This window comes from Castor canadensis, chromosome 4, assembly GCF_047511655.1.
Source record: "Castor canadensis chromosome 4, mCasCan1.hap1v2, whole genome shotgun sequence".
Taxonomy (NCBI): Eukaryota; Metazoa; Chordata; class Mammalia; order Rodentia; family Castoridae; genus Castor; species Castor canadensis.
The window spans coordinates 21,626,540-21,653,742 of NC_133389.1; the positions used below are offsets into that span (position 1 = coordinate 21,626,540).

At 38.4% G+C, this 27,203-nt stretch overlaps 1 protein-coding gene across 16 annotated transcripts in view; it reads left to right on the forward strand.

The window, feature by feature from the left end:
- Tcf4 (transcription factor 4) overlaps positions 1–27,203 on the forward strand; it is a 331,562-nt gene that overhangs the window by 136,798 nt on the left and 167,561 nt on the right. The window contains exon 1 of one of the 16 annotated variants that reach the window (XM_074069771.1): positions 10,541–10,748. The exons of 13 other annotated variants lie outside the window; for them this stretch is intronic. In XM_074069771.1, coding sequence (XP_073925872.1) covers positions 10,556–10,748 — 193 coding nt within the window. In that variant the 5' untranslated portion in view covers positions 10,541–10,555. Of the gene's footprint in view, positions 1–10,540; positions 10,749–27,203 lie in introns of those variants that run through there. 2 more of the 16 variants (XM_074069774.1, XM_074069766.1) reach the window with 2 other exon arrangements.

Consider the following 27,203-nt stretch of genomic DNA (forward strand, 5'->3'; position numbering starts at 1 on the left):
TCAGCTTATCTGGTAAATACCACTTAAGAGTTTGGGCTTATCTGTAATTTTAAGTGAAGATACTTGAGAGGAGTAGTACAGTTGTCCTATTCTTGGCTTTACAACACATTGCCAGAACCAGAATTCTTTTTTGGAACATTTGAGCAATACCATTAAACAGAAAAATCTCAAGTTTTTACCATGTAAACAAGTAAAGACAAATAACTGTTCTCCATCGTGCCTGGAAATAAACATTTGCTTGTCTCTCTATCATAAATAAGAAGTTAATGAACATTTTTAAAAGAAAGAGAAAAGAGAACTAGAAGTCAATGTATAGAAGTAGAAGGAAAAATATAGCTGAGCCTAGTGAATGGAGAAGGGTTTGCCCTATAATTTGGGGTATTGACTGAAACTATTCCATGTGTGAGAGTGTTTGAAAAACATTATTGCACCCTGGCAATTTTAACCTGATTTGGTTTGTTTCCTGTAGAATAAAAGTTGTAAGCGGGTAGAATTATGCCTTAAAGAGTTAGCCTGTGAGGGACTGGAAAACTCCTCCAGGTAACAGCTGAAAAGGAAATGACTCTGTTAGCGTCGTGCACATGGATGATTGCACACATAAGGGACATGAGCAGAGAGAGGTGCAGAGGGAAGAGGTCATAAAGCCAAGGAGGCTTGCTTGGATCTGAGCATAACAGCTAATGTGAAAGGCTTTGGGAACCACTGAGCTGATGTGTTTTCCCTCTGAGCACACTACCAATATCTGACGGTGAAAATGCACCATGCTTCTTACATGTACCTTGTTACCATCAGCTGCATTCACAATTTGATGAATTTGGAAAGACATTGTATCTTTTGGCTCTCCAGTCACTCAGTATGTATTACCACAGGCATGTATTTTCGAAGTAGTCCAGATGAAGGCCCAGTCTCTTATGTCTGTGATATAAGCACGAAGCTTGCTTGTTCATGGAGGAGCAAACTAAATGTATTCTCCAGCTGTATCAGCACAAAATAGTAAATAGTGACAGTGATCTGTGTCTGCTTGTGTCCCAAAAATGTATTGCTAATGTCCATGAATGTTTATCATTATTATCCTAATCTGGTAATGATAGCCACTGATTATTTTGCTCTTAACTATGTGCCAAACACTGTGCTTTTATTTGCATATCTTATCTTATGGCAACCCTTTGGTAGAAGCATTTATTATTCTCATTGCAAACATAAGGAAAGCATTGGAAAGAAAAGTTGAAGTAATCTCATCAGAGGACACACTCCTGGTTAGAAATGTGTGTGGAATTTGCATGCAGTTCTGCCAGACATGTGTGTATGAGACAGAGTCTTCCTGTATAGCTCAGTCTGGCCGTGAACTTAACAATCCTCCTGCCTTAGGCTCCCATGTGCTAAGATTATAGGTGTTTACCACCAAACTTGTTTGTAAGTAAATGGTTTCTGGTTATATAGCTCCACCATTATTTTTTTTAGGAGGGGGTAGTGTTAGGGATAGACCTCAGGGCCTATGTGTGCTAGGTAGGCTTTTTACCTCTGAGCTATGACTTCAGCACTGAAGTATGTGTTTTTAACCATCAGACTTTATTGCTCTGGACAATTCAGGTAGATGTGACCAGGAAAAAGCAGTAGATATAAATTTAAGTTATAAAGATAACATGTACATGAAAAGCAAAGTTGAAGGGACCACACTAGTGACTATGTACTTTTTACTTCTCTCTCTCTTTTGGTCCAGCCCTACCCTCTATTTCAGCAATAATACTTTTTAAAAAGACCTCACAAGAAGAATGAGGATTGTAGTCCCATTACCCACGAGTGATTTTGAATCCCTATTTGTGATAAAGTAAAATTTACTGAAACTAAAGAAACATTGGATCTTGAAAAACCCCACTGGCATTTTTGACTTAATGTTGAATTTCCTTAGGCTGCAGGTGGCTCATCGTTGCTCACCATAATGGCTCTGGGTCTTTACTGTTCAGTCAGAATTCAACCAACCCCTAAAATAGATCAACTAGTCCTCAGAGAAGAAGAATGAAAGTGACAACAAGGTGAAGTAGGGATTCCAGAATTTTAGGAGAGATGTCAGCCTTCCCAATTGTGTTGCATAATTTGTTTGACTTATTTGGTCTTACAACAGCCACAATTAAACTCTTAACAGGCTTCTTCATCACCCATGTGTTAGAAGAAAAATGGATACTTCTGACAACCCTCCTTTAACTTGCCCGTCCTGGGTCCTTTTCCTATAACTCTTTCTCTTTGTGTTCTTTTGACTTCTCTTTCTCTGCTGACTCCTCTTCCCTTTCCTCAAAAATAGACCAATGAATACTCTCCTCTCTGGCCATGACTGTGTGTGGTTCATAAATCATTTCTAATCTGTTTGAATGATGTAAAAATTAGGACCCATATTAGCCCCGTGAATCCAGATTTCAGGGTGGTGTAGTCCAGTAGCGTTCTTTAACCTGCTTAGGCTGGAAGGGAATATAACTTCAAATTCTATGAAGTTTTCAAGCACAATTATTTTTGCTTCTGGAAACCACCCTCCCTCAGCATCCACAATGTTAAAAAATGACCAACTTTCTTTCTGTCCCCCCTACTCTTTCATTAGCTCTGCTCTTTTCCTTTGTCTTTGTTAAGTGTGGACATGGAAGGAGCTTGGAGTTTGATGTTAGAGTCATCCTCATCGCTTAGTAGCTGTGTGATTTGGGGTGATTCATTTATCTTCAGGAGGTCATCTGCCACGGAAGTTTGTATGGCTAACAAGTGCTCTTTATAAATTGGTAGCCTAAAACTAGTTGGTTGTGCTCTAAGAATTTGCCTCTCCCACTTTGCTGGTGGAAAACTTGGAAATTATAGCTTCTGCCTTTGTAGCCCTTGGGCAGGAGCCAAAAGGTGAACTGCCTTTTGTCCTTTCTGCTTTCTTCATACTCATGGTCCTTTTCTACACCAGAATCAGGGTCAGTTAGGCATGGCAAGAGCTGGAAGGAAGAACTTCTCTCCAGTGAGTGAGAATATGCAATGAGACTTGTCTGTTAATGATAGCAAGATAAAAGGATCTGACTCACTGTTTCCTCTGCCAGAAAAAATATTTTTCTTTGATAGCTGGAGACATGAAAGGTCTAAAATTGTGGATATTGGAAGATGAATGCTCTAATATTAATACATTATATAAAAATACACCACTTAACAGTTGAGGTCAATATGTGGAGCTCCCTCTGTCTGGGAACCCCCAGCCAACCATGTGCAGAAGAAGAGGAACTCCAAACACAGAGTCTTCACTCCAGGAAGACTGACAGTCATTACCTGCTTGTGAACAGCTGAGCAAGCCAAGATTTAATCATGTCAGGACCCACACAGTGGACTCTTCAGGCTTTGGAGGTGAGAGGCAAGTCACCTGGATTGATGAGGTCTTACTGATAGAGCCTGCCAAATAACTGGAATTTTAAAGAGTTATCATAGAAAGTAGGCACCTCTTCTGGATGGAAGTCAATTTGAGGCTGTTATGTATCACCTGTTATGAGGGGAGAGCACCTGTTTTGTCCAAAAGCAGTTAGGAAGTTTAGTCATTCCTATTGTGCAAAAATGTGCAGGACTTGGCTTTTCTACAGGGTCACTCCAAAGGAAAGATAAAGGAGAAGAGTCCATGACATTCTTGGTTCTGGTGCTGTGTGTGAGCTGGGGTTCTGATTAGAGAGATTCAGTGTATGTGTGAGGTTGTTTTACCTTGGTCAGGCCTGCTAAGGATTCATTCTGCTTATATGCCTTCAGTGGTTTGTTCATTGTATTATAGAAATATTTACTCATTTAAAAATTTTGCAGTATTTAGCTTTTCATTGATCCAATTTACTTAATGTCTTCATTTTTTTTTTCATTTTGTTTGGACTTTTTTCCCCCATTTATATATGGTTTTTTTCTATAACTTTTCTCCTTTATTATTGTCTAATTTTATCTACCAAGATGTTGTTATATGTCTCTGTCTTCCACTCTTCTTCTCCTGAGTAGACTTGTCACTGATTCACCAAAATATCTCCCCATTATGAAGCAGGACCCTTATAGAGTAACAATCCCTTCTAGGCTGTAAGGCTTAAAGTAAGAAAACAAGATTGTTTCTTGACTCCAAACATTATTCATCCTCTTAGTTTTGAGCCATGTAGTCAGAAATTCATGGTCTGTGATAAAATGGAGACAGTTTCTGAGTCTTCCTATTCTTAAAAATGAAGAATATGGGTGAGGGTATAACTCAGTGGCAGAGCCCAGACCCTGAGTTCAGTCCCCAACACCATGAAAAATAATTAGAAAAAAACACTTTTAAAAGCTTTAAAAAGTGAAGATAATGATGTCTGCCTCTGAGCACTGTAATGAAGATAAAATGAACCCTGTGCCTCTAGCAGAGGAGCTAGAATAGGAGATTCTTAATAAATGTTAGTTTTTTCAGTTTCTACAAAACTGTGGGGAACATTAGCACATATCTAGATTTACAGGACAATATCATAAATTTGGTGGTAAGCTTGAGGTACTTTGAAACTATTCAGATGAAGGAAATGCAGTTCAGAGAAGTCTGTGTGGAAGGTTTAGAGTTGAAGGTATGAGATTGCTTATGGAATCTTGAGTAACAGGTGAACCTATGTCCTAGTGTTCAAGGATCCTCAACATTTAAAGGCATTCATTACAGGACAGAAGAGAATTTCCCAGGCAATAACAGAAAAAGAAAAAAATGTTTTGTCATTCAATCTATGTCAAACGCACACCTACATACAGATGTACATGTGTGCATATATGTATGCAGTCTTTTGAAGAAGGAAGGGATGGAAGTGTCTATGATTTTTAAGGAAGAGAAGAACTCTACATTGTTGGCTTCAACCACATAATGGTCACTGTTGACATGTGCAGAGAGTTTTCTTGGCGGAATCATCTCCTAGATGACATGGCAAAGAATTCATTTTATGTGCTTCTGATGTGATTTCTTCTCTGTTGTGTATAACTGTAGGTATTTGTACTTCTCCATAATGAATCATCAGGTTTTTGAAGACAGAGGTCATGCAAAATACCGTATGTTACACTTACGAAGTAGGTAACAGTTCACCTTAGAATTATTCATTCTCACAATTATTTGTGCATCCATTCATTCAGTCATTGAAGAGCTGTTTCTTTACCATCTCCATAGTATGTGCTAAGTACTATTTTAGGCTATAGTATTATAATAGTGAAAAAAGGTATTCCCTTTCTGTGTGAAACTTACATTGGGACGGAGACATACGGTAAAGTATAAATAAATTTAAGTACATATTCTGAGCATTTTAAAGTCGTAACTTACTTGACACAACACCCAGATGATGTAGATGTTATTGAGTCCTATGTTATTGATGAAAAATTAGAGAAACCAAGATAGTCGATCACTTGCCAGTTCATCGGTTCACTGGGAGTGGATCTAAGATGCAGACCCAGGCAATTCGATTTCCAAGTTCATGCTGTTAATCAGCCCACTGTACTTGCGAAGTGTTTGTTACAGGGCAACTCATTATTATCACTGCTTATATTACCAACACTAACTACTCCTCAAAAGAGCCTCGGAATCCTTTAACTTAGATGAGGAAATAGGCACTCACAAGCCTAGTTATTGACAAAACTAAGTTTAGAAGCCAAATTTCCATATTCCCCATCCAGTGCTTTTCCTTCATGCAGTGCCTCTTTTTAAGAGAGGTAATATGGAAGAAGAAAGAAAAAAGGGGTGAAAGAATGAAGAAATGGGCAAAGAGAAGCACAGGTTTGTGGAAGAGACGTACATAGGAATTAAACCTGTTTAATGTGGGGTTTTGGTGTAGCAAACTGATTTTTCAAGTTCTTTCCCACTCCTGTGTTCTGGAAGGAATGTTTTTATAAGGATATTTCTATGTAGAGTAAACAATACTCTGTTTCATTGATCAGAAGAAAAGAATTCAGGAACTAGAAGAACCCAGCTACTTAGAAGTAGAAGACTATAGTTTGAGAAGAACACTGTTACTAGCGTTTTTCTCATGAGGACATTGGTTGGGAGACTTACAGATAGAAACCTTGGTTACCAACAGCTAAATCTCTGCAGGATGTGTGTGTGTGTGTGTGAGAGAGAGAGAGAGAGAGAGAGAGAGAGAGAGAGAGAGAGAGAGAGAGAAAGAAAGAGAGGAAGAATAATTATGTTTATTATGTGTATATAGGAAAACATTAGTTTTATGAAAAATTGGCAATGTTGAATTTATTTTATGTATACTTTTGGGGGAGAGGATATTGAAACATTTTTCTGGGAAGGGAAAGTTTTTGTACTTGTATTCAATGCTAATATCAAGCACCATATTTAAGCATCCCAAATATACACTAAAGCTAGGGCCAGATGCACAAGGAATTTAAGCAGAGTTTTTCTAAATGGCAAATAATTAGAGGGGAACAGATGCCTTATGGGCAGCAAAGGATGAAATGAGGTAACAGGAATTTTAAAGGAAGATGGAAATACATACGTAGAATGCAGTTGCTTTCAAGGATATTTAAGCCTAGAGGGTGTTCTCTACCAAGTTCTCCGTTTTTTGTGGTTTTGACTTAAATTTTGTTCTCTTTACCTGTATTCCCCAAAGAAACAGTTCATGCTAATCACGTCAAGTGGAACAGATTTTCTTTCGAACCTCAGTTTTGGATGACTCTGTGGTCGCATCTCTTTCTTCTCCCTCCCCAGGGTCTTGTCCTTTCACAGGACTGCCAGGATATGACATTTCATAACAGTGTCACTCCTCATTTATTCATTACTTATATACCACATCTACTTCCAAAAGGGGTTTTAGGTGTCCTACCAATAAAGGATGCATACCAGTGTGTGTTTATTTTTTCCTTGATGTATGTTTTAGGACGGATGTGTCCTTCCTTTAGGGCAACTGTTCTGTAAGATGGTTTGTGTCCATCTCAGAGCCTTTTTTGACAGTCTTCATGTGGGGAAGAAAGCAAATCTCCAGGAATAGAGCAGAGATGGCATTAACGTTAGGCATTTCCCATCTTCTCCTAGCGTGATAGTTTAAGCAGCAGGGGCCCCGAGCAGAGCAGTGCAGCAACCCAGCAAAGCTGAGCTGCAGCACCTGACCATTATTCTTCAGATTTAAGATTTACCTGTTGTGCTCATTGTAACAAAAGAAATGAACTCTCTGTAATTATATGGGACGGGGGAGGAGATCATGTTTTAGTTCCTTTGATCTGGAGCTAGAATAGGCTCTGCTTTTGGAAATTTAATTTGAAAGAATCCAATGTACACATCTGCTTTTTGTACTGCAATTTCTATTGAGCTTGAAAATAGAAATTTATTAATGCAAATGTGTAGATTCTGTTCCTTGAGGAAAAAAAATACATATTTAAAACACAAGGTGATCCTTTTTACATGACCGTGGAAGATTTTAATATATTTGTTGTCTTCTTTTTTTCTTAGAGTTCAGAGATGAGGTTCCTTCTTAACAAGTACTAAACCTATGAATTTTAAGACACATTGAGGACCAGAAAGATTCGTGTTTAGTTCAGTATTTAAAAGTTTCCAAAGGACAGATTTGCTGGTAAAGAAATGAGAAATCATATTGACTCCTCAAAAGGAAAAAAAACCAAAAAAACAGAAAGAAAACATAAGTTCAAAACAAGTACGTCATCAAACCATTTTGAGAACATGTTTGAATGGATGGCAGGACTCATGCTAAGAGACAAAGCTTTCATTTCAACGAATCCAATCTGCCTAGTGTTCTGTAAAATTGCCTTTGCCTGTAAATGGAATGGCATTTCAAATTTTAGGTAGGATACTTCCTTACCAACTTAGCCTGTACTCTTCATTTTATTTTCCTGACATTACACAAAATTGCATTTAAATGATACTTGTCTTAATCCTGAGAGTGGCAGGATGGTATGGGCGATTTTGATTAACTTTTTCTTGTTCCCAGTGTAAGCTTTCTAATAAAGCCGACAATGTCATGGGCATTTTGGGACATAAATCCATTATAGTATTTTGCAGTCACATAGTTGTTCTTTGTAGGGTTTGAGAACTTTCCAGAATGCCTTCTCATCTCCAAATGGGCAAAATAAATAATAAGTTGTTGAGAGCATTTAATCACTGTTTGGATGAGCAATTATCTCCCAAAGCTGAGGGAGGTCTCCATTATCAATACTTTGGATAAATAAAGCCGATTCCTTATATTTGTGCAGCGTCAAAAGATCTCAGCAACTTTGTTATGAATGACCTAGGTTTAAGAAGGAATTTATGATTACATAATTCATTGATTCAGTAAAGCCAATCTTTATTTTTTGATTTTTTTTCCCTTTTCATATGTAGTATGTGAGCTTCAGTGGTATGTTATGTGTGGTTATTGTATTTTTAAAAATTAATTTATAAGGGTGAGCAAAGCTGAGAGTCGCAGATAGTTAGGCCATGAAGTAAGGATTATGAGTTTAAAGCAGGGAGTGGAGTTCTCTTGAACTTGTCTGTGCTGAAGTTGGGTTTTGAGTTATGGTGCCAGTCTAAGCTCACTATGCTTGCAGAAGTAGTTTCATCTGGGTTCAGGGATTTCTGGATGAGTTTGTGGTATAGGATGCCAAAGGCCATGGGAATTATTTAAGACACATCACCTTGAGACAGACATGGCTCCTCAGAAGCTTTGAGTCACTGGTGCTTCATTTTAACCAATTTTGAGGGGTCCTGGAAAGTATCCTAACCGCTTCCAATTAACTAATTTCCAACATTTCCATCTAATTGTGACTTTGTGGAGTGACACACATCTTTCTTCCTCACAAGCAAGAAACTCACAAAATTCCATTTCTGGTGGCAGACAGTTGGGGTGCTGCAAGCATGCAGTCACCCTGAAAAATTAATGAGCTTAATGATGGCTAGAGAAGCAATTCTGACGGGGTTTGAGCGGGAGGGGCCATGAGGATGGCAGAAGGAGGAAGACTGGACTCCTCATACGTGACAATGATGTGAGCCCCTGTCCTTATCTCTCCTGCCCATCCCCCCAGCTGCCACCCTTTCCATCCTGTCTCTTCCTGGAGCCACCACAGATAGAAAGACAGGGCGATTATGAAGACGTCATTTGGAGCACAGGCAGGCGAGAGGGGCGCAGCGTCCCAGATGAGGTCCGGGGGGAGCCGAGGAGGGTCACTCATGGACGACCGTGTGTGTGTGTCTGACAGACTGTGAAATGGTGCGTTGTTGCACGGCTGCGCTGCACCTGGGCCCTTCATCTGTGATTGATTGGTTTGGTCATGTGTAATGGTCCCATCTGCTCTGTGTTGTTTTTCTTTTTTTACTTATAAACACCGTTCCCAGCGGCTGAGAGAGGATGAGCTATGTTTTGTCATCTTCACTTACACTTTAGCTCAAAAAAGTGGTCAAGTAGGTAAGCTCTAAAGTCTATCCAAGTAATATGGGAGGAAAAGTATGATTTGTCCCCTTTGCTGGATTTGTGTGCGTGGCATGGGTGTGCGCACGCGTGTGCATGGAGTTTTAGTGCTGCCTGTTAATAACTGAATTGTTCAGAAACCACCGAAGACCAAAAAATCGCAGAAATGATTTGCACAAATCTGTGTATTGTGACTTACTACAGCAGGTTTTTTTTTTTTTTTTTTTTTTGTAACGGAGCCAATACTTAATTAAAACCGCTGACATCATGGTGTTATAATTAAGCATGGCATTAATTAAGCTGGAATAACGATTTTTTTTATTAAGAACTGCTTCTATTGTATAAGACCGTTATCGGTTGAAAACAAAATAATTTTAAAACAAAAATGAATTCCCTTTAACCTAACCCTTTTCAACTTCCTCAAAGTCCAGCCTCAGGACTGGCGTCATCAGGGCTCTGTGTGTGTGTGTGTGTGCGTGTGCGTGTGCGTGTGCGTGTGCGTGTGTGTGTGTGTGTGTGTGTGTGTGTTTGGTAGTGTTGGGATGGGGGAGAGTGGAAATGAAATTTGTTTTTTTCACCCAAAAATGCTGATCGGCTCCTGGCATTCTGATGGCTAATTATGCATCGGAGAGCTTCGACAGCTGCATTCATCATCATAAAATGTAATAATTAATGACATTCCAACAAAGAAAAATATGCAAATGAGGACTCATTAGCATTTTCATATTCAGCTTTGATAATGCTTTTGCTGACAAGGTTGTAATTAATGAAAATTCATGTCGCAGTCAGGAGATTGGATCGGTTTCATTCCGCTCACAATTCCCAAATGCTTGCATTATGGAAAATCGGCGGCTCTGCCAACTTTTCAGGGAAGAAAAAAACACACACACACACTAAAAGCACCAGATGCAAATTAATGGTAGGGAGTCTTTAACTCTTTAAACCACCCCCCTAAATTTCCATCATAGGAAACATGTGAGGAGAGCCAGCCTAAGAGCTAGGTTTTTTTTTTTTGTTTGTTTGTTTTTAAATGATAGCAGCGAAAGTACTTTTATTTGTGACCCAACTATGAGAATTTTTGGCAAACTTTTTTTTTTTTTAAGTATTAAAAGAAAAAACACAAACGCTCCACCTTTCCCCTTCTTTCCTTTTCCCTTTCAAGACTATTTAAATTTACATAGTAAAACATGTTAGGACAGCCAAGCCCCAGCGTGTTGTGTTCTGTCCCTTGCTGGCAAATTTACGCCACAACAGTTTATTCATCCACATGCTTTTTGGCGACTCTATATCACGTATTTGGGCTTAGATCTTCTGGTGCCTCCCTCTGCGCGCTGCCCATAAGCTCGGAAGAAAAGCAAGTATTGGATTTCTCTATTCAGGGTGGGATTTTTGTTTTTTTTTTAATCTATTCCCTTTGTGGTTTAGTGTAAGAGTTTGAGAATGTGCCCATAATTCTCTCACTCAACACTTCTGGTTCAGTGTTGTGCTTCAAATGTAATTTTAGGAGACACTATGCAATCAAAATGGATCCCCAGAAACCTCCGAACAGAGATATGGACACATAGTACAGAGAGCTCTTAATTTATAAACCCTCTGTGTGTTGCTTTCAAAATGTGAAACTTTAGACTGGCAGGTAGCCATTTGGTGTCAACTTGGTACCATGTCTGTCATTATAGCTTGAAGTTAAATGGAAAGTTTTATCCAACCTTCAAGTTTAGAAAGAATTACTTAGATGGAGTTCTGGTCTGATTTCACATTTGCTTTTAAGGTTTTAAAACTGGATTATTAGTAAAGGACACTTCTTGCTGAGGCAAATTTTTGAAAAGACAGGGTGTGTATAAAGATTAAGAAATGGACAGAATGGAAACATTTCTTTATAAACCATAAAATTTATAAGCATTTTTTGATCTCAGATAATAGGAAAACAACTTCTGGGAGTTGCTAAAATGCAGTTTCCTGTTCACTTAAAGTGAAATTGTAATTCTCAAAGTTACCATCCCAGTATAAATAAAGAGTATAATTATGCCGTGTTAGAGGTAGACAAAAATTTTGATATGTCGTATCTTGCCTTTGAGAGGGCTCATAAGATAGAAAGTATCCCAGATATTAAATGAGGACTTTACAGTGAATTTTTTGTCCCAGTTGTGCAATTAAGACTAGCTAGGTTTTTTACTCCTTATTTATCTCTCAGTTCCAAAGATCATAATTTTATTTCAGCCTCTTGCTTTTTTTCCATCCTTGGTCTTGTCACGTTGTATCACCAGTGTACATGTGTGTACACATGCATGTGTGTAAATGTGTGTGTCTTCATGTTTGGAGATTATGGTAACTCTGTAGTCTTTTCCTTTAAAATCTGTTGTGTTCAAATAGGACCTAGAACGTTTTACTTCCTCCCCCTCCCCCTTTTAGTTCCTTTCTTTTCTCTGTGGGCAAACTGCCCGTCCAGATGGTAGAATTTCACCTGTAAGCAATCTGAAAGGATAGGTTAATTCTGACATTTTATAGAGCTTTTTTATTTTCTTTTCATACAATACAACTAAGTGCGCAGTAACTGCCCAAGATAATGTTTCCTTTTTTCCTGTTAAAATGCTTCCTGCTGTGATTGGTCCTTTCCCCCCCCAAATCTGTATTTGGGGTACAATTAAAGTCTGTGGCTTTAGGCACTTTGCTGTTATTGGCAAAACCACATCTGATGAAATCTTTGACCACTTCTAATATGTGTAAAGGAGGAAGTGATGGCAGAAGTGAAAGAGCAGTGGGGGGACCAGCAGGTTAGTAGCTGAGTGGCTGTTCCCTTTAATTTTGTAAGTGGACTGTTCCTCTGCTTCTGATAAATTCACTCTTAGTTTTCGCCTCCCACCAAATTCGCAAATGTCTTCCAACTCGTCCAACTCGTGCCTTCTTAAGAAATGCCTAGCAAGGTATTAGCAACCCCAACCTTGAGATTTGCTTTTGTGCTCAGTGTGGCAAGCCCCTGGTGGCATGTGTGACTGAGGAAGCTGGAGAAATATTTGGAAATGGTTTGCTCACCTGTTATCAAGGAATCCCATGATTTCCAAAAGCAGGTTTTTGAGGGTATTTTTGAAGTAGAATGTGGAAGAGAAAGGGAGTGCAAGAGATTGCTTTTACTCAGAATAATTATAACTGTGTAAGTTGGTTTTCTTTCTAGAAAACCTTGTTTTCATGAATTATTGCTGGAGTTATTAACAGAGTAAAGTAGCTTTAGAAGCATTTTCCCCCTTGGTGTGTTCCTTGGGGAGAACATTTTCGAAAGGGCTCTTCTGGTGTAATGCCTGTTGTGACTTGGAACCCTAGTCATGGCATGCATATTTGTTGCCTTTTCTGTTTTCTGTTTTGTACACGTTAATTCCTGTGAGCTTTTTCTTTCCCAAGTGATGAGATTTCCACTGTCCAGCAGCAAGCCACATTTACTGGAGTTATTGAACTCTGAAATAGGAAACCTGTGTGCGATCATTCTTACCCTGCTCAGAAGCCAGTGCTCAGTCAATGAAAATTACAGCCCCATGACTGAGACTGTTAAAGCAGTTGTTTCACAGAGACATCTGAAGGTTTTGTTTCAGGTATTGCAACAAAATCAACATTTGTTTGTGGGCAGTGAAGCCAGTGGTGGCTGCCAGTATTCCTACCGGTGGCTTCTCATATTTCCCTTGCAAACTTTCCCATTGGTTGGGGTCTGTGCAGAGATTTCAGTGGCTGGCTGGTGGAAGTGTTTGGGAGAACATTTGCGTATCAAAGCAGCCTAAATATTTGCAAAAATGTTTGCTTGAGCAAAAAAAAGAATCCACTTAGGATTAGGAAGTGACTGCTTAAACATTTTTAAAGCATTTGTGATTTCCGGAAGTCTCATTAATGAGCCACTGCCAACCCTGAATTTCAGGGTCAAACCGGAATCCATATTTTTAAAAATCTTCTAAGATAATAAAGGTTTTAATTTATGATGCAGACCTAAACCCTAGACCCCTATATATGACAGAAAAACAAAAAAGCCACCTAAAAGACACAAATGTGTTTTTGAAATTAGTTGTTATTAATGAACCTGTAAAAAAAAAAAGATAAAGAGAAAGGTCCACATGAAATGATGGATTGCTGAATAACTTTAATCTCATTCTTTTCCTCTGTTTTGGACCCTTTCTCTGTAAAAGACAAATCATAATGCTGTGATGTGACACTTTCTGTTGAAGTCCATAAGCTTTCTTTTAATGGTAATGATTTGAATGTCAGATCTTTCTCTTTTTCTTTCTTTTTTTTTTTTTTTGGTGAAGAGTTTAATTTAATTGGACATTTTTGTGTGCAAACTATTAAAGTTTTAACTGCAATGGAAACAATATATAGAAAACTCAGAGCAGGCCAATTTTTCCAATTTGTTAACAATGTAGGAGTTGAGCATTGACAATCAGTGTACTGAAAAGCCCCTTGGATCAGGTGTTATTTTACCATCTGGACATTGCAATTAGTAATAAAAATGTGGATCTGTATACATAAGAATGGGCTATACACCACACAACGGCCCAGTGCACTCTGTTGGTGTTGAGGTGTGCTTGGCTGCATTTTATGAATGTGTGCGTGCCCATAAGTGTAACTGTGTTGGGTGTGTGTTTATTTAGCAAACTCAAGCTTAGGATTCTGGCTCTATTTTCCACTTGGGCACTAACATAATACCAAAACAGTCTCACTAGCTTTCTTAAATGTGAAGTAAAAGTGTATAATATACATACACTTGCATTCCTAAGTAATACTTAACTATGTCTTCTAAAATAGTCATATGGAATAGCTTGGCAAGATGTAGTGATGACATTAGGAGTAAGCAGAGGCAGTGACTCCTTTATTTCATTGCTATGTGTGATAAGGCAAATAAATAACCACCCTGCGTCGTCTTTTTATTTACTCACATGTAGAATGAAAGTATTAATGATAATTGTTATGATACCTACCTACCAAGATTATGATGGTTACAACAGCATGCATATGAAAGCACTTAATACTATATAAAGAGTTGTAACAGTTGTTACTACGAAATACAAAATACCAGTTCATAACTCTCATACCATCTTCCATAATTCATTAATATTTGTCTTAGATTAACAAGAGAAGTGCAAACAGAAGTTTGCATTAAATTATTAATAAATGGTAACCTTGTGGCCACTAGAAAAAAAGTGTTCCTAATTTTCGACATGAAGCAAATTGTCCATTTTTGTTAAGCATATATACTCTTCAAAATAATGTTATTCCTAACTGAGGCAGAAGAGGGTGCGTTTGAGGGAAATCGTGACCCTCAAGAGAAATGGGGAGTGAAAATAGTTTAGGGAAATGAGTCTTAGCACCTTCTCTTTGGAAAGATCTACACATTTCTCTTAATAATTGTGAATTTTATGTTTGCAAACCAGGGTGAATACCTAAATGGTAATCGTTGTTTAGAGCCCACCCATTATTGTATGTGTGTGAGTGCGTGCACGCATGCGAGTGCACACATGCATGCATGCACACACTCACAGAGGCAAATAACATCATATAATTTGCCTAAGTATGTGTCATCTCCAGAAAGTGAGAGAGTTGAGAAAAAAATTACCATTGGACCAGATGAGTTGGGCACTTCCATAGAAAGCTTTTCCAGCTTTTATTTCAGGTCCACAGTTTCTTTGAGAGAAATAAGAACATTTGTTTTCTTTTTATAAAAGGATGATAAAATAGTGTATCCTAGTCTATATGTTCGTTTTACTTATTCTTCCTCTGCCTCAATATAGTGCAAACCTGCCCTAATATAATACAAACATGACTGCAGTATTAATATTATTTATATCACATTGTCCTTAACAACAAATATTTATTAATATTGGCACTTTAGCTTTCATAGTTAGTGACTTAGATTAGATTGCTTATACAACTTGTCTCTGGTGCATGGTATTTGCAGTGGACATGTTTTTTGGTGGCATGGTAGGGAGTGGTAAATTCAGCTGAGGCAGTCTTCAGTTAATCCATTTGTTTATAGATAGGAAGTAACCCACAGAAGAAATGGGAATACACCCATTATGACTGTACAGCTTTTAAGATCTTTTTAGACTTCAGAATGGAAATGGTTTCATTTACATGTTCCAATCTAACAACTAGTGTCATTTAGATAGTCTAGTGAATGAATCGTGTGTACATATTATTTGTCCTGAAATTTAATGAGACTACAGGTCCTTTTCTTTCAAATGGCATTTGATAACAACTGTGTCTGTTTTAACCTAAATTTCAGTACCCACAGTCATGAAACGAACACAGTTGAGGAATATCTTTAAAAAGGTTCTCATCAAGGATGGGGTGGGGGTGGGGGGGTGAGTTGAAAATTTTTGGGGGGACATCATTTAAAATCTGACAAAAAAAATAAAGTAATTCAAAGTAAAGTCTGTAGCCAAACTCCTTAATTGTGATGCATTTGCTGAGTTCCCCTCTTCCATCGTCGGGCCTGCTCTAATGCCATATGGCCTACCATGGAACATTTAACTTGTCAGATATAATGGATTGTCCTGGAAGCAGATTTTTGCTTTGAGCACTCGGCTCCTTTCTTGCATTTCACTCTCAGCTCCAGGCTGCAGGATGAAGGATTGTGGTGGAAATGCAAGGAAGAGACACACAGTTGATTCCCCTGAAGAGAGTGACCTCTGTGCCACAGAATTTTACCCACGTAAAGAGGCATTATCCCCGTCACTGGCCTTAGCAGGCTGCATGTCAGAATCATTTAAATTTGCCTGGACTTAACAGATTGTGCAAACAGTTCAGAATTGAGTGTTTAGGAATAATAAAACATGGTCATTTCACTTATGCAGAAATGGCGTAGGCACATTGACCAAAGGAAATGTAGTATTTGTCGTGACCTACATGTGGCCTAAGCCACCTGGTCTGCAGATACTGTAAATTAAGTCTGTCTTTCCAGTCTGCAGAGAATGCTTTAGAAAATCACCTGATGGAGATGTTCCATGGCTTCATTGTTTTCCTTTGGTGAGTAAAGGTGAGGTTGAAATGGTCATTTAGGTGAGTAGATAAGTGGCAGTTAATTTTCCAACCATGCTTTCCAGTGTGAAACTTAAGTGCAAATCCTCCATTTATTCCAACCTATTTGAAATTGGAGATTAAATTTCCTGTGGGTTATTTCATTTTTATCTGTAAAAGTAAACAATGTAATATTAGAATTTGTTTTGTTTGTAGTATTATTTCTGAAATCACAAACTTGGAAAGTGCTAAGGGGAATTTTTTGGCTTTTGCATTTATAAGAAAGTTTCTGAAATAAATCGTGCCCTATCTCTATGTACATGCACCCCTATAGCTAGGAGGTCCTTTTCTGGTATAATCTACTGTAACCCCAAAGCAAATATAATAGTATAAAGGTCCAGAATAGATAATTTATCACTAACCAATCAAGTCCAAACATGTTGGGAAAAAAGTAACTTTTGTATCTCAATTTAACCGTAATATAGTATATACTTGAGGGTTGTAAGATTATAAAAATGAGTCAGTAGACTTGTATGACATATGGAAATGTACCTACCAAAAGAGAAACCACTTAAAAGACTAGTTTAATATATTTCAAAAATATGTGTTAGGAATTTAATTTTTAATTCACTTTAAAATTTCATGTATGGTAGAGAATTTCTAATGTAGGCCATATAGGTTTATAGAAACTACAGTGGTCTTAAAAACTAGCATAAGCCCACTTCTGTCCAAAGTATCATTTCTTTTTTAAAAAATAACTTTCCATGAAGCAGCTAAGAAATCTTTTAAATTTGATATTTAATAATAATGTACTTGTATACATTTTGTAGTACTCCTAAAATTACTTTTATTGTGGCCACCACTGACATGGTGTATCAACCCCCTCCCCTGCTTTCCAGTTTGGTGAAGTTTAAGATTAAATGTTTGGTTAGCAGCTCTGTTGGGGCATGCGCGCCCTCTGCTGGTCAGTCAAGATTGCAACTGACTCATGTCAGGTTCTTAATTTCTTTTACTTTTCAAGGTTGGGGTGTTTTTGTTTTTTGTTTTGATTCCATTTTTATGCAACCACCTGATATTTGCAGTGATTACAAAGTTGTCAGTTAATACTGAGTATAGCAGTTAATTTGTTATTTGAAAATAAGCATGAAGTTTTGTTTTCGATGTGTTTTTGCTACATAGATAGTACTGGTTCAGACAACATGCCAAGTGTCTACAACTCTTGAGGTTTTAGAGGGTTGATTTCTTATTGCCATTAATCATATTTTCATCGTCTCCATAGTTCCTCTTGGCCTGATTATACTTGAGGAGAATTCTTGCTTAAGTTGGGAATGAAACTTAAAATCATGGAAATGCTGAAATGTAACTATGTGTATATCATGGATTTAGTAGGGAATTCCTAGCTGAGAAGTGGGGTTGATAGTTTTTACTAGCTTCCCTGAGGAAGTTATTTACATCATAATCTTTAAAAACCTTTTTTTTTTTTTTTTGGCTACTTTGTAGATCAAATTAAGCTGTGTGCACCTGCAAGGATTGAGAAAGGGGGATAGAGAGGAACCTTTTTGTTTTTTATTTTCCATATTGTTTATGTGTGATGTGTTACAAAGAACAGATCACTAATGGTCTTTCTTGTTCCTGGGTCATTGGACCCCACTATTCAGGGCAGTTAGTCTTGCCTTTGCCTTGTGGAGGGCATTCTTGGGTCCTGGCAACAAAGACCAGGGCTTTATATAAGGAATACACCCTAAAATAGCAACTGTTGACACAATTCCATTGAATTCTCTATGGTAATTAAGTTTACATAAGTGAGTTCTATGAAGTTCTGAAATGACTGAATCAATGTAGGGAGAAGAGAGTTTAGGACGTTATACTTCTTTTATCTTACATTGAAAATTCCTCTTATTTGTAAGCAAAAGCCATGAAAAGTCCAAAACTAGCCACTTCAAACATGGAATGATCAAAAGGCTCAGGGCAAGGGAAGGGGTAAAATGTCATGTAAGTTTTTCTCACTTGTCTCCCTTTCCAATTTTAGTTTTCAGTTACTTTTTGTTTGGATAAATCATATTATTGCTAGTTTTATTTTATTTCAATTTAACATTGTCAAACAGTTGTGTGTTGAATTTTGATAACTATTAAGTCCCCATTACAATCTATTGTAATGTCACCGGGTGTGGAATATCAGGTATACTCTTTCCTGTTACCACTCACTTTGTCTTCAGTGAAGTTGTGCTAGGCCCTCATTCTCTGTGCTTCTCCTTATTCCTATGACACCTCTTGCTGTGTTTTCTTCTCTGTATGTTAGCTATCTGTGGTCTCCTTGACCATAATATCCGCCATTGACTCTCCAGCTTCCAGCACATGGTTCACAGAAAGCACCCAACAAATACTTCCCTGTGTTATATTTTTTAGTCTTCTTTCACAATTATTCAGTTGATAGAATGTGCAAGTTAAAGAATTGAAGATCACAGTCTGTAACCATATTCTATGTGACACATTTTTGGATAGGATGGAGCCATTCTTCTGGATACCCCTCTTCATTCTTGTTCTTCTCCCTGATTCCCCCTGACTCTGCGTCTCTCTGCCTTCCTCCTTTGACCAAGTCATGCTCATAGATTCTGTAAAGGGGAATCTGCTCTTAAACATCATTTGGTCTAGGTCTTGTGTCATTTGATCTTCACCTTTCTTTAAGAATAGCTGGCACCATATGTAGTTGGACTGAGAGGACTTTGGCCCTATTTACCTGACATTTTGGGCTCGTTCTTTGGAAGATGATTTTGAAGGATGGGCTTGGTCCCCAAAATATTATTCTTTTGTATATCTAATGGATAGCAGGCTTCCTACTTTTTGTCTGCTGGATAGATGCTCATGGAGATATTTTGAATTATGGACTATTTCCTACCAACTTCTCAGTAGAGTGTATTTGGGTAATATAAGGCAGTTGTAACTCAGTGTTAATACTAGAGAAATGATCATTTACTGTATTACCAGTACATATATGAATGATACCTGGGACGTCTTCTTTCTGGGATTAAAAAGGTTGGTTACATACAAATGTATGTGCATATATTTATAATAGTTACATCATTACACATATCTATGTACTGTATTTTAAATTTTCTTGACCTCCATCTGCTTGATTTTTTTTTTTTGGTGTAGTTTTGAGTATCATTAAATTATGTGGTTTCTTTAAGAGATGATAATTATTTTCTTGTTACCCATAAACTTGGTTTGAAAATCGATTGCCATTGCCTATGTGCATGGTGCTCAAATTTGTAATTTTCCAGTGTAGCCAACTAAGAGTATATGTAATATAAATGATACTAAATAAACCTGTCTTCTGTTCTTTTATTCCATTCTAACGTTTTCTTTTTTTACAATTGCTATTACTAAGACTTTATTAGAACATTTTGTTTTTTGAGCAGCAAATAATTTATGATTAAATGTGATAATATGTGGTGAAATGTAGCTACTGATTTTCTTAAAATTTTCTGATGAATTCATTGAAAAACATTGGCCAGGTAAAGAGGAATTATTCATAGGATGTTTCTCTACTACATTTGTTCAGAAGCGTCATAGATTTCCTCCTATGTGAGAGACAGGATCAAACATCCACCCCCAGTGTGGACTTGCCTCACCTCCATATAGAGTTCGGACTGAGGAGAGAGAGCACCTGATTGTGGGCCCTTTATTTAAAAGTTCATGGCTGAGGCAGGTTTCTGGACTCCCTCTTGAATCTTAAAAGTAACTCTGGAGGAGGGGTGGTGCTTTCAGGGCAGTAGGCAGGGGTGGGGAGCAGATGTTCCTAAAACTCCAACACTCTGGAGGTTGAGGACACTTGTTTATTGGGGGAATCTACTTGATAATATGAAATTGATTTCTTCAAAATGATGAGTCTTCCTTAATTTAGGGTGTGAGTGGGTTGTAAAGGCCTTATTTGCTGCCAGAGAAAGGTTTCTGTACAGCATGAAACGAAGTTGCCAGGAAGGGGCTTGGAGGTCTGCACTTGCTTGTCTTTATGAAAATTCACTTAAGTAGCATGGTTCTAGTAGAAATTTCCATTGTGCTATCTAGGGAGTTACTTGGTCTACTGGAGCTTTATCTAGTATAACCTTACAGAGCTAGGCCTATCACTTAAATTGGTTACTCTTCCTAAAATTTGCTGGGATATCCAGTGGGATTTGAGTTAAGAAAACAAAATAAAAGGGAATGCTGGACCCCACTCTACTGAATTCAGGAACCTGCTGATTCTCCTGATTAACAAGGTTTCTTAGCTACTAATTGGATCTGTGGAGACTTGACTTCTCCATGCACATCCTGGATTCACTTCTGCTCAAAGAATACAGCAAAACTATTTATTTCTGCTTGTTTTTCATACCTATATTGCAACATAACCTTCTTTCTCATTTTTGTATGAAAAAATAACCTTTCAAATGCATAAGCTGTTTCTCCCAAGGCTCCACAGTCCTTAATTGTGGTGGTTATACCCAGTCACTACAGATCCAAATGGTAATAAAAGTATAAACCAGAAGAGGAAGCACTGTGAGATCTTACTCACATACAGCCGGGGCAAGTTACTCATTAGAAGTAAGTCGAGTGATCCCAGGGTTGCCCTTAGCCCCTCGGGCCTCTAGGGGACACTTGTACAAATTGCTGATTCAGAAAATCATTACTTTGGTGGCTCAAGTGGTACTTTAGTGGCCTTAAGGAGTTAGTGACACACCTCCCCAAACAGCTAAGTTAGGCCCGTGATTATGTTGATTAATTGCACACTCTGTGGAATTAGAGCCATTTTCAATGAAAGATTTTCCTGCATTTGGAAAATAAAGTATAAAAGTCACATGCTTTAATTTGATAATGAACAAGAGGGTTCTCATGGCTGTTGTCTAGGGCCCACAGGATAATCGAAGGCAATAGTTTTATTTCGCACTACAGAGGAAGGTTTCTGTGTACCAGAGGATGCTCACCCAAGATGTTTATCCGTCCGGATGTTTTGCTCTGTCAGAGGACCTGAGAACTCTTTGACTTCATGAATTGAGAGAAAGGGATTTGGGGAGAGGGTTGGGGCATTGTGAAGACTAGTGCAATAATGTTTGCAGTCATGATGGGTAGCGATGATGCATCTAGAATATGCCCAGAGAGGTGGCATCCTGCTGGAAAGGGCTATGGTGCTGGAATAGGAAGTCTCTGTTCTGACTCCATCCTCCAATGTCTGTGTAGCGTCACCTGTATCAGTGGATTACCCCTTCTTAATTCAGTGACTTCAACTATGAAAAATAGGCACTAAAATGTCCATTGAATGAGATCCTAGAGTGCATGTCTTCAAATCACTTAAGGTAAATTACTTTTCTTGTTGGATCGTGCTTTGCAAATGCAGGTGCTTTAGGAGGATGGAATATATCCTAAACCAGAGGCGGTCCCCAGAGTGAAGAGTTTGGGGGTTGTCTCGCACACTCAGCTCACACAGAAAGGCAGCACAATGCCTACATGCGGTGGAGTGAATCAGCGAAGAGAGGCAGCCAGAACTGAGCGTTGCCAACAGAATCAGACCTGCATACCTCTGCTAAGTGGCCCATTTTTGTGACTGAAGGAAGTATTAGTGGAAGAGAGAGGATTAATGTTAGTCTTTTTCAAAAAAAATGGCAAACCCCTGTTTCCCATTATCCTTTGCTATATACAAGCTGTGGGCTTCATCACCTTTCTCCCACTTTTCTTTCTGTTCTCAGCTTAGGAAGAAGGAGAAGAAGAGGAATTCCTAGATTGTAGGATGAGTAGTTCATTAGCTGGGATTGAGTTGTCATTCTTTTAGCATGAAGTTTATTTTAAATGTGGATAGTTAATTGCCTGTGGATGAAGTCTGAGTTGTGCTGGTATAGAAAGATTCTGTAGGAGAAAGCCTGCTCTCTTCTCTGATATTTTAGACATGGGAAGAATGACAACAGCCCCTGCTTTCTTGCAAACTCAGACTCTCACATCCATCCTGGGATCAGGGATAATTAAAGCTGACCAGCTAGTAAGGACAATGAAGATATACCTGCCAGTCCACAGATTTCCAAAAGAATATAAGGCAATAGACACATCACCAAATAAACAGTTAAAATGATTTTAGACTAACTTTAAAAAGAAAGTAAAAATTTTGATCTTAACACTAGTTATTTGGTAGAAGGCTCTAGACATATCTTATCCCTGGATACTTTTAGTGTTTTGTCTGTTTTTTTGTGATAGTAGTTCCTTAGACTCCTCAGGACTTGTATTAATAGGTGAAAAAGATGGAAATAGGTATGTATGTTCAAATAAATTTAGCAAATATATTACATTAAATATTCTTTACTGCAGTACTTCTCAGAGCCTTTAACATGCAGAGATGTAATGCATATTTCTAGGGGATGGTTATGGATAGCTTGTAACATTTCCTCAGCCCTTTTAATTAGTCCCCATTTGATTTCTGGAGTCTGTTGTGGGATTACATTTCTGTAGAATGCACTTGTTAGCAATGCTGGGTTGCCCGTTGTTATAATCGTGTTTTTACATTCATTCTTCTTTGTGCATTTTACTACAGTTTCAGTCTTCACATAGGGAAGGTATAGAAACACTGTTTTCTGCCATGTTTTTGTTAATTACTTGCTTTGCAGTAATGTGGAGACAGTGGCACTTAATTGTGAGATGTCCCAGATTCCGTGTACATCATTTGTACAGCTATAAAGTACCTAGAGACCTTTTAGGAGTAAAACACCATGTAAATGTAAATTATCACTGGCTATAAGACACTTTCATTAATTTCATATCAAATTCATGAGTGTTCTGAGCTCTGGGAATTAAGCGTCTTTGGGATTGGCCTCTAGTTTACTTAGACATTCCCCCCCCCCTCAGAGTTTAAATACTGGAAGCAACACAAGTACAAAGAGCACAGCCCTGGGAATAAACCACCATGTTTTAACCCTGGCTCCATCACTTAGACCTATGTGGCCTTGGGCAAATTTCTAGACCTCAGCTTCCTCATCTGCAAAATGGTGTTGGTGTTGCCTCCCTCTTAGGGTTGTGTAGATGGAGTAAAGCGGTCTACATAGAGCCCTCTGGGTAGGGGCTCCTACATGATGGGGACTCCATTCTTACGTGGGCAAGGGAAAAAAAGGCAGCCATGCAAAAGGTGACAGGTCCTTAAATAATCACCCGTCGATATTCTCAGTATTCCTAAAACTTGTAGTTATTGTTAAATAAATTCATCCTTTTCTGTGAATGTTTTACAGGAAAAAAAAAAGAAATTACAATAGGTCAGCAAAGATGGGTTGGGGCTAGGGATGGGGACAGAAGTATATTCTATCACAAACATTTTATGATGAGTTCCTAGCCTGAGTCTGGGGAACAAAAGGCTCATTCTTCAATTCCCAGAAGGAGAGGTGGCAGGGAGGCTGCTGTCCTGCAGCATCAGATCACTTTGCACAGGACGCCGTGTTCTACCCCAGGTGTGACAGCTTTAGTGGAAGGTAAAACACCTACCATTTACATATAATTTTGGACATGGCCTTTGCTAATAAAAGGCTACAAATTCAAATATGACCCAGTCATATGACCCTACCGGTCAACCACCAGAGGGATTGTCTTATGTCGTCACTTCTCTTCAGAGATCTTCTATAGCTAAACTGCCTGTGGCTGACTCTGGCTCTTCCATGTGGCTTTGAACGATCCTGTGTGTCCAGGTGCAGTAATGTACCAAAGGTGATTCTATCAGGAAGCATCCCTGTGAATGGAATAGATTTATGAGATCATTTTTTCCATCATGTAATACTTTCATTCTCCTCCAATTCCCCTACAGCAGGATACCATATATACACTGGAAGAAAAATTGGAAGTCAAATGGAAAATAATATGAGAATATAAAAATACTCAATTTGGTTTCCCCAGACATTTGTTAACCCTTCTACCCCCCTAAAAAATTTTTTTTCCTCTACTTCTAGGGACAGCATGATAAAAGATTATTTAATAGATGAGCAAAAATAACAGGCTTTAAAAAAATCTAAGTTGCTGATGTTTTCTGCTTAGATTTTTAGGGACAACAGAAATATCAAGCGAATCTTTTCCGCATTGTCATTGGGGGTCATTTTTAATAATCAGATTTAAATATAGACTTTAGCAGTGTGATGGGTTCAATTTGACAAAACACATGTTGACTCTCTGAATTGTTTGCTCCCTGTAGACGCCGACTTGTTCTAGAAAAGGGCTGTGTGTTGATCTCCTTTGTCTTCAGGAGGATTGATTGGCGGATGCTCGGTCTGTTCATTTTCAGCATTTTTTTTTTTTTGTCTAATTTTAAAAAAAAGTGACATAGTATTACATGTTCCTTGTATACACCATTTCTGCAGTAGAAACTTGTTTAGCCAATATGTCGAGTTCGCTTCTGAAATCCTCTCTTTGGCTTTTTCATTGAGCCCTCAGTGTACTTCATCAGGTCACATCTTTCGTCTGGTGCATGGAAATCCTCCCCAGCAGCGAAATTTAACATTTGGTCCTTTTAGGTATAAAATGAATCAAACGCCTGACAAGATTTGTTTCTGGTACAGATTTCAGAATCCCCTCCCCCTCGTTTATGGGCACAGGACAAATGCTACTAACGGGTACTTTTCGTTTTTAAAATATGGACCACGATACTCTATGCAGTAAAAGACTTGCGCGATTAATGCCCCCCTTATGCCTCTTTTGAGTAGTTTCAGCCATGGGGCTTGGCACTGCCACCATTGTCTTTGTGCCAAAAAATATCCGCAGCGGCTGTCGCACTCTGGTACTGTAGGGTTGTCTCGAAAATTCCACAGTGAGCACGCCGGGGTTGTTCTTTGCTGCTATCTCTTTTAAATATTGGAAAAATAGAATCTGGAGCTTTTTTTTTCTAAGCTCCCGTTGTGGTTATGGGGATGAGGGGGTGAAGGATGGAGAAAGGAGGAAAGAGGTTGTCCTTGCCAGCCAGTTGGTACAGAAGTGACAAAAATCCATGCCTCATGTAGAGTAAACGCAGGTATTAGGAGCTTTTGTTCATGAACACAGATAGTTACTTAAAGGTCCTACTCAAACATTGCAGCAGAGCTCCTGAAAATTTTATCATCTCAAACAAATATCCCAGTGAATTTTAAAGCAGAAAATCAGCACCAAGATCATAGCTAATTTTCAATGGACAATGTACACAAAAGATTTTTTTTTTCTGAAACTTGAGGTGTCATTTTAAGATGGCTGCTTTTTTAGCATTTCAGGAAATGATGGGAATAAAAGTCTGATGTTTGAGGAGGTCCTTGGGCTTTAGCCACAATCCCTGATTATTTTGCTTCCACGCAGGGGCTTGGGCTGGGAGTGCAGATTTATAGTTGAATTTGGGAACAAAAAGCCACAAGAAAGTAAAGGCTTCCACTATCAGAATGAAGTGTGTTCACTCATGATCTTTGGAGCGATCTATTTGATGGTAAAAGTGGATGCTACAGATGAAATCTTCACAAGGAGCATAATCCTTAAAAAAAAAAGAGTCCACCTCCCAGACTCCTGCTGGCTGTGCTGCCTCTTTGGTACCTCGCAGACTTCGACAGAGTCCTGGACGGGTGCCTGCTGATGTCATGGAAACACTCAAATTACTGAGAATGATTCATGTCTAGGCTGGTCTCTCATCCTCCCCCACACAAACACGAGTAGATTTTTAACCCTGACAACTTGTAATTTGCAGTGGGTTTATTTTTGTATCTGGATAAATATTTTTTAACAAGCAAAATTAAGATTAAGCAGTCTGTATGTGATATGAAAGTAAAGGATGCTGGGCCCATGTAGCCAGGAATACTTTGTGGACTCTGTACTCTGCAGTGTGAATTCATATTCTTCTCATTCTTCTTTCTCCTGCCTCCTCTTCTCCCTTCCTACACACTTGCTCTTTCTAGTCTGTTCTTCCTCTCCTTCCTTTCTCTCCCACCTATTGTCTTCCCTTCCCTTCCTTTCCTTTCTCCCTCTCTCTCTCTCTCTCTCTCTTTTTCTCTATCTCTCTCGCAAATCCTTGCTATTTACATTGATCTTCTGGCTTTAAAATAACAGAAAGCATAACCCCTGTTTACAAATATGAAGCAAGACAAGTCCTAGTAGGAAAAGTCTTCTCTTTAGTTCTATGTGTTGGAATTGAGTTTGGGAAATAATCTTGGGTGCTAAAATTTTATTGGGGATCACTTCCAATAATTCCTTCTCTAGAAAAAAAATTGTAGCCTTTCTTCCTCAAGCTATATTTTACAATTCAGTATTTGGAAATTACCCAATAAGTAACCTGTAAAGTAAAAGCAAATTCTGTTTTATTCTTCTGTCTTTCTGACTGCTTGTCTGTCTGCTTGTGTAGTGATTGAACAGTGAATATTATATCAAAGTGAAGTACATCATAGTTGTACTAAGAGTTTTCAGACGCAAGAGCTTAAAGAAGGACATGCCTTGTTTGCTATAGCTCACAAAGGTCGAGCCTTTTCTGTTCGTTATATTTATAAAGAGCAGCTAAAGGGTATGACTAGCTGAAACTTGTCTCTCATGAAAGAGTTAGAATGTGTTTATGACCATTTGCACTGTGGACACAGGTAGACTCACTTGTCCTTCAATATACAGTCAAATACAAAGCAAGTTCCTCTTAGATCTCCCAAAACCCACGTTCTGGGCAATGGAGTCTTGTTTCACTGGAATTGAAACTGATATGAATATTGATTCTGTACTTTCAACTGAACACTATGCCAGAAATGAGGCGTTGTTTTCCCAAGTTTGAGATTCATTAAAATCAGCAGAAAAGTTAGTAGTGAGGAGAAGAGGGTAATATTAGGACTCAGTTTGGCTTTCTTTGAAAAATCACCTTCC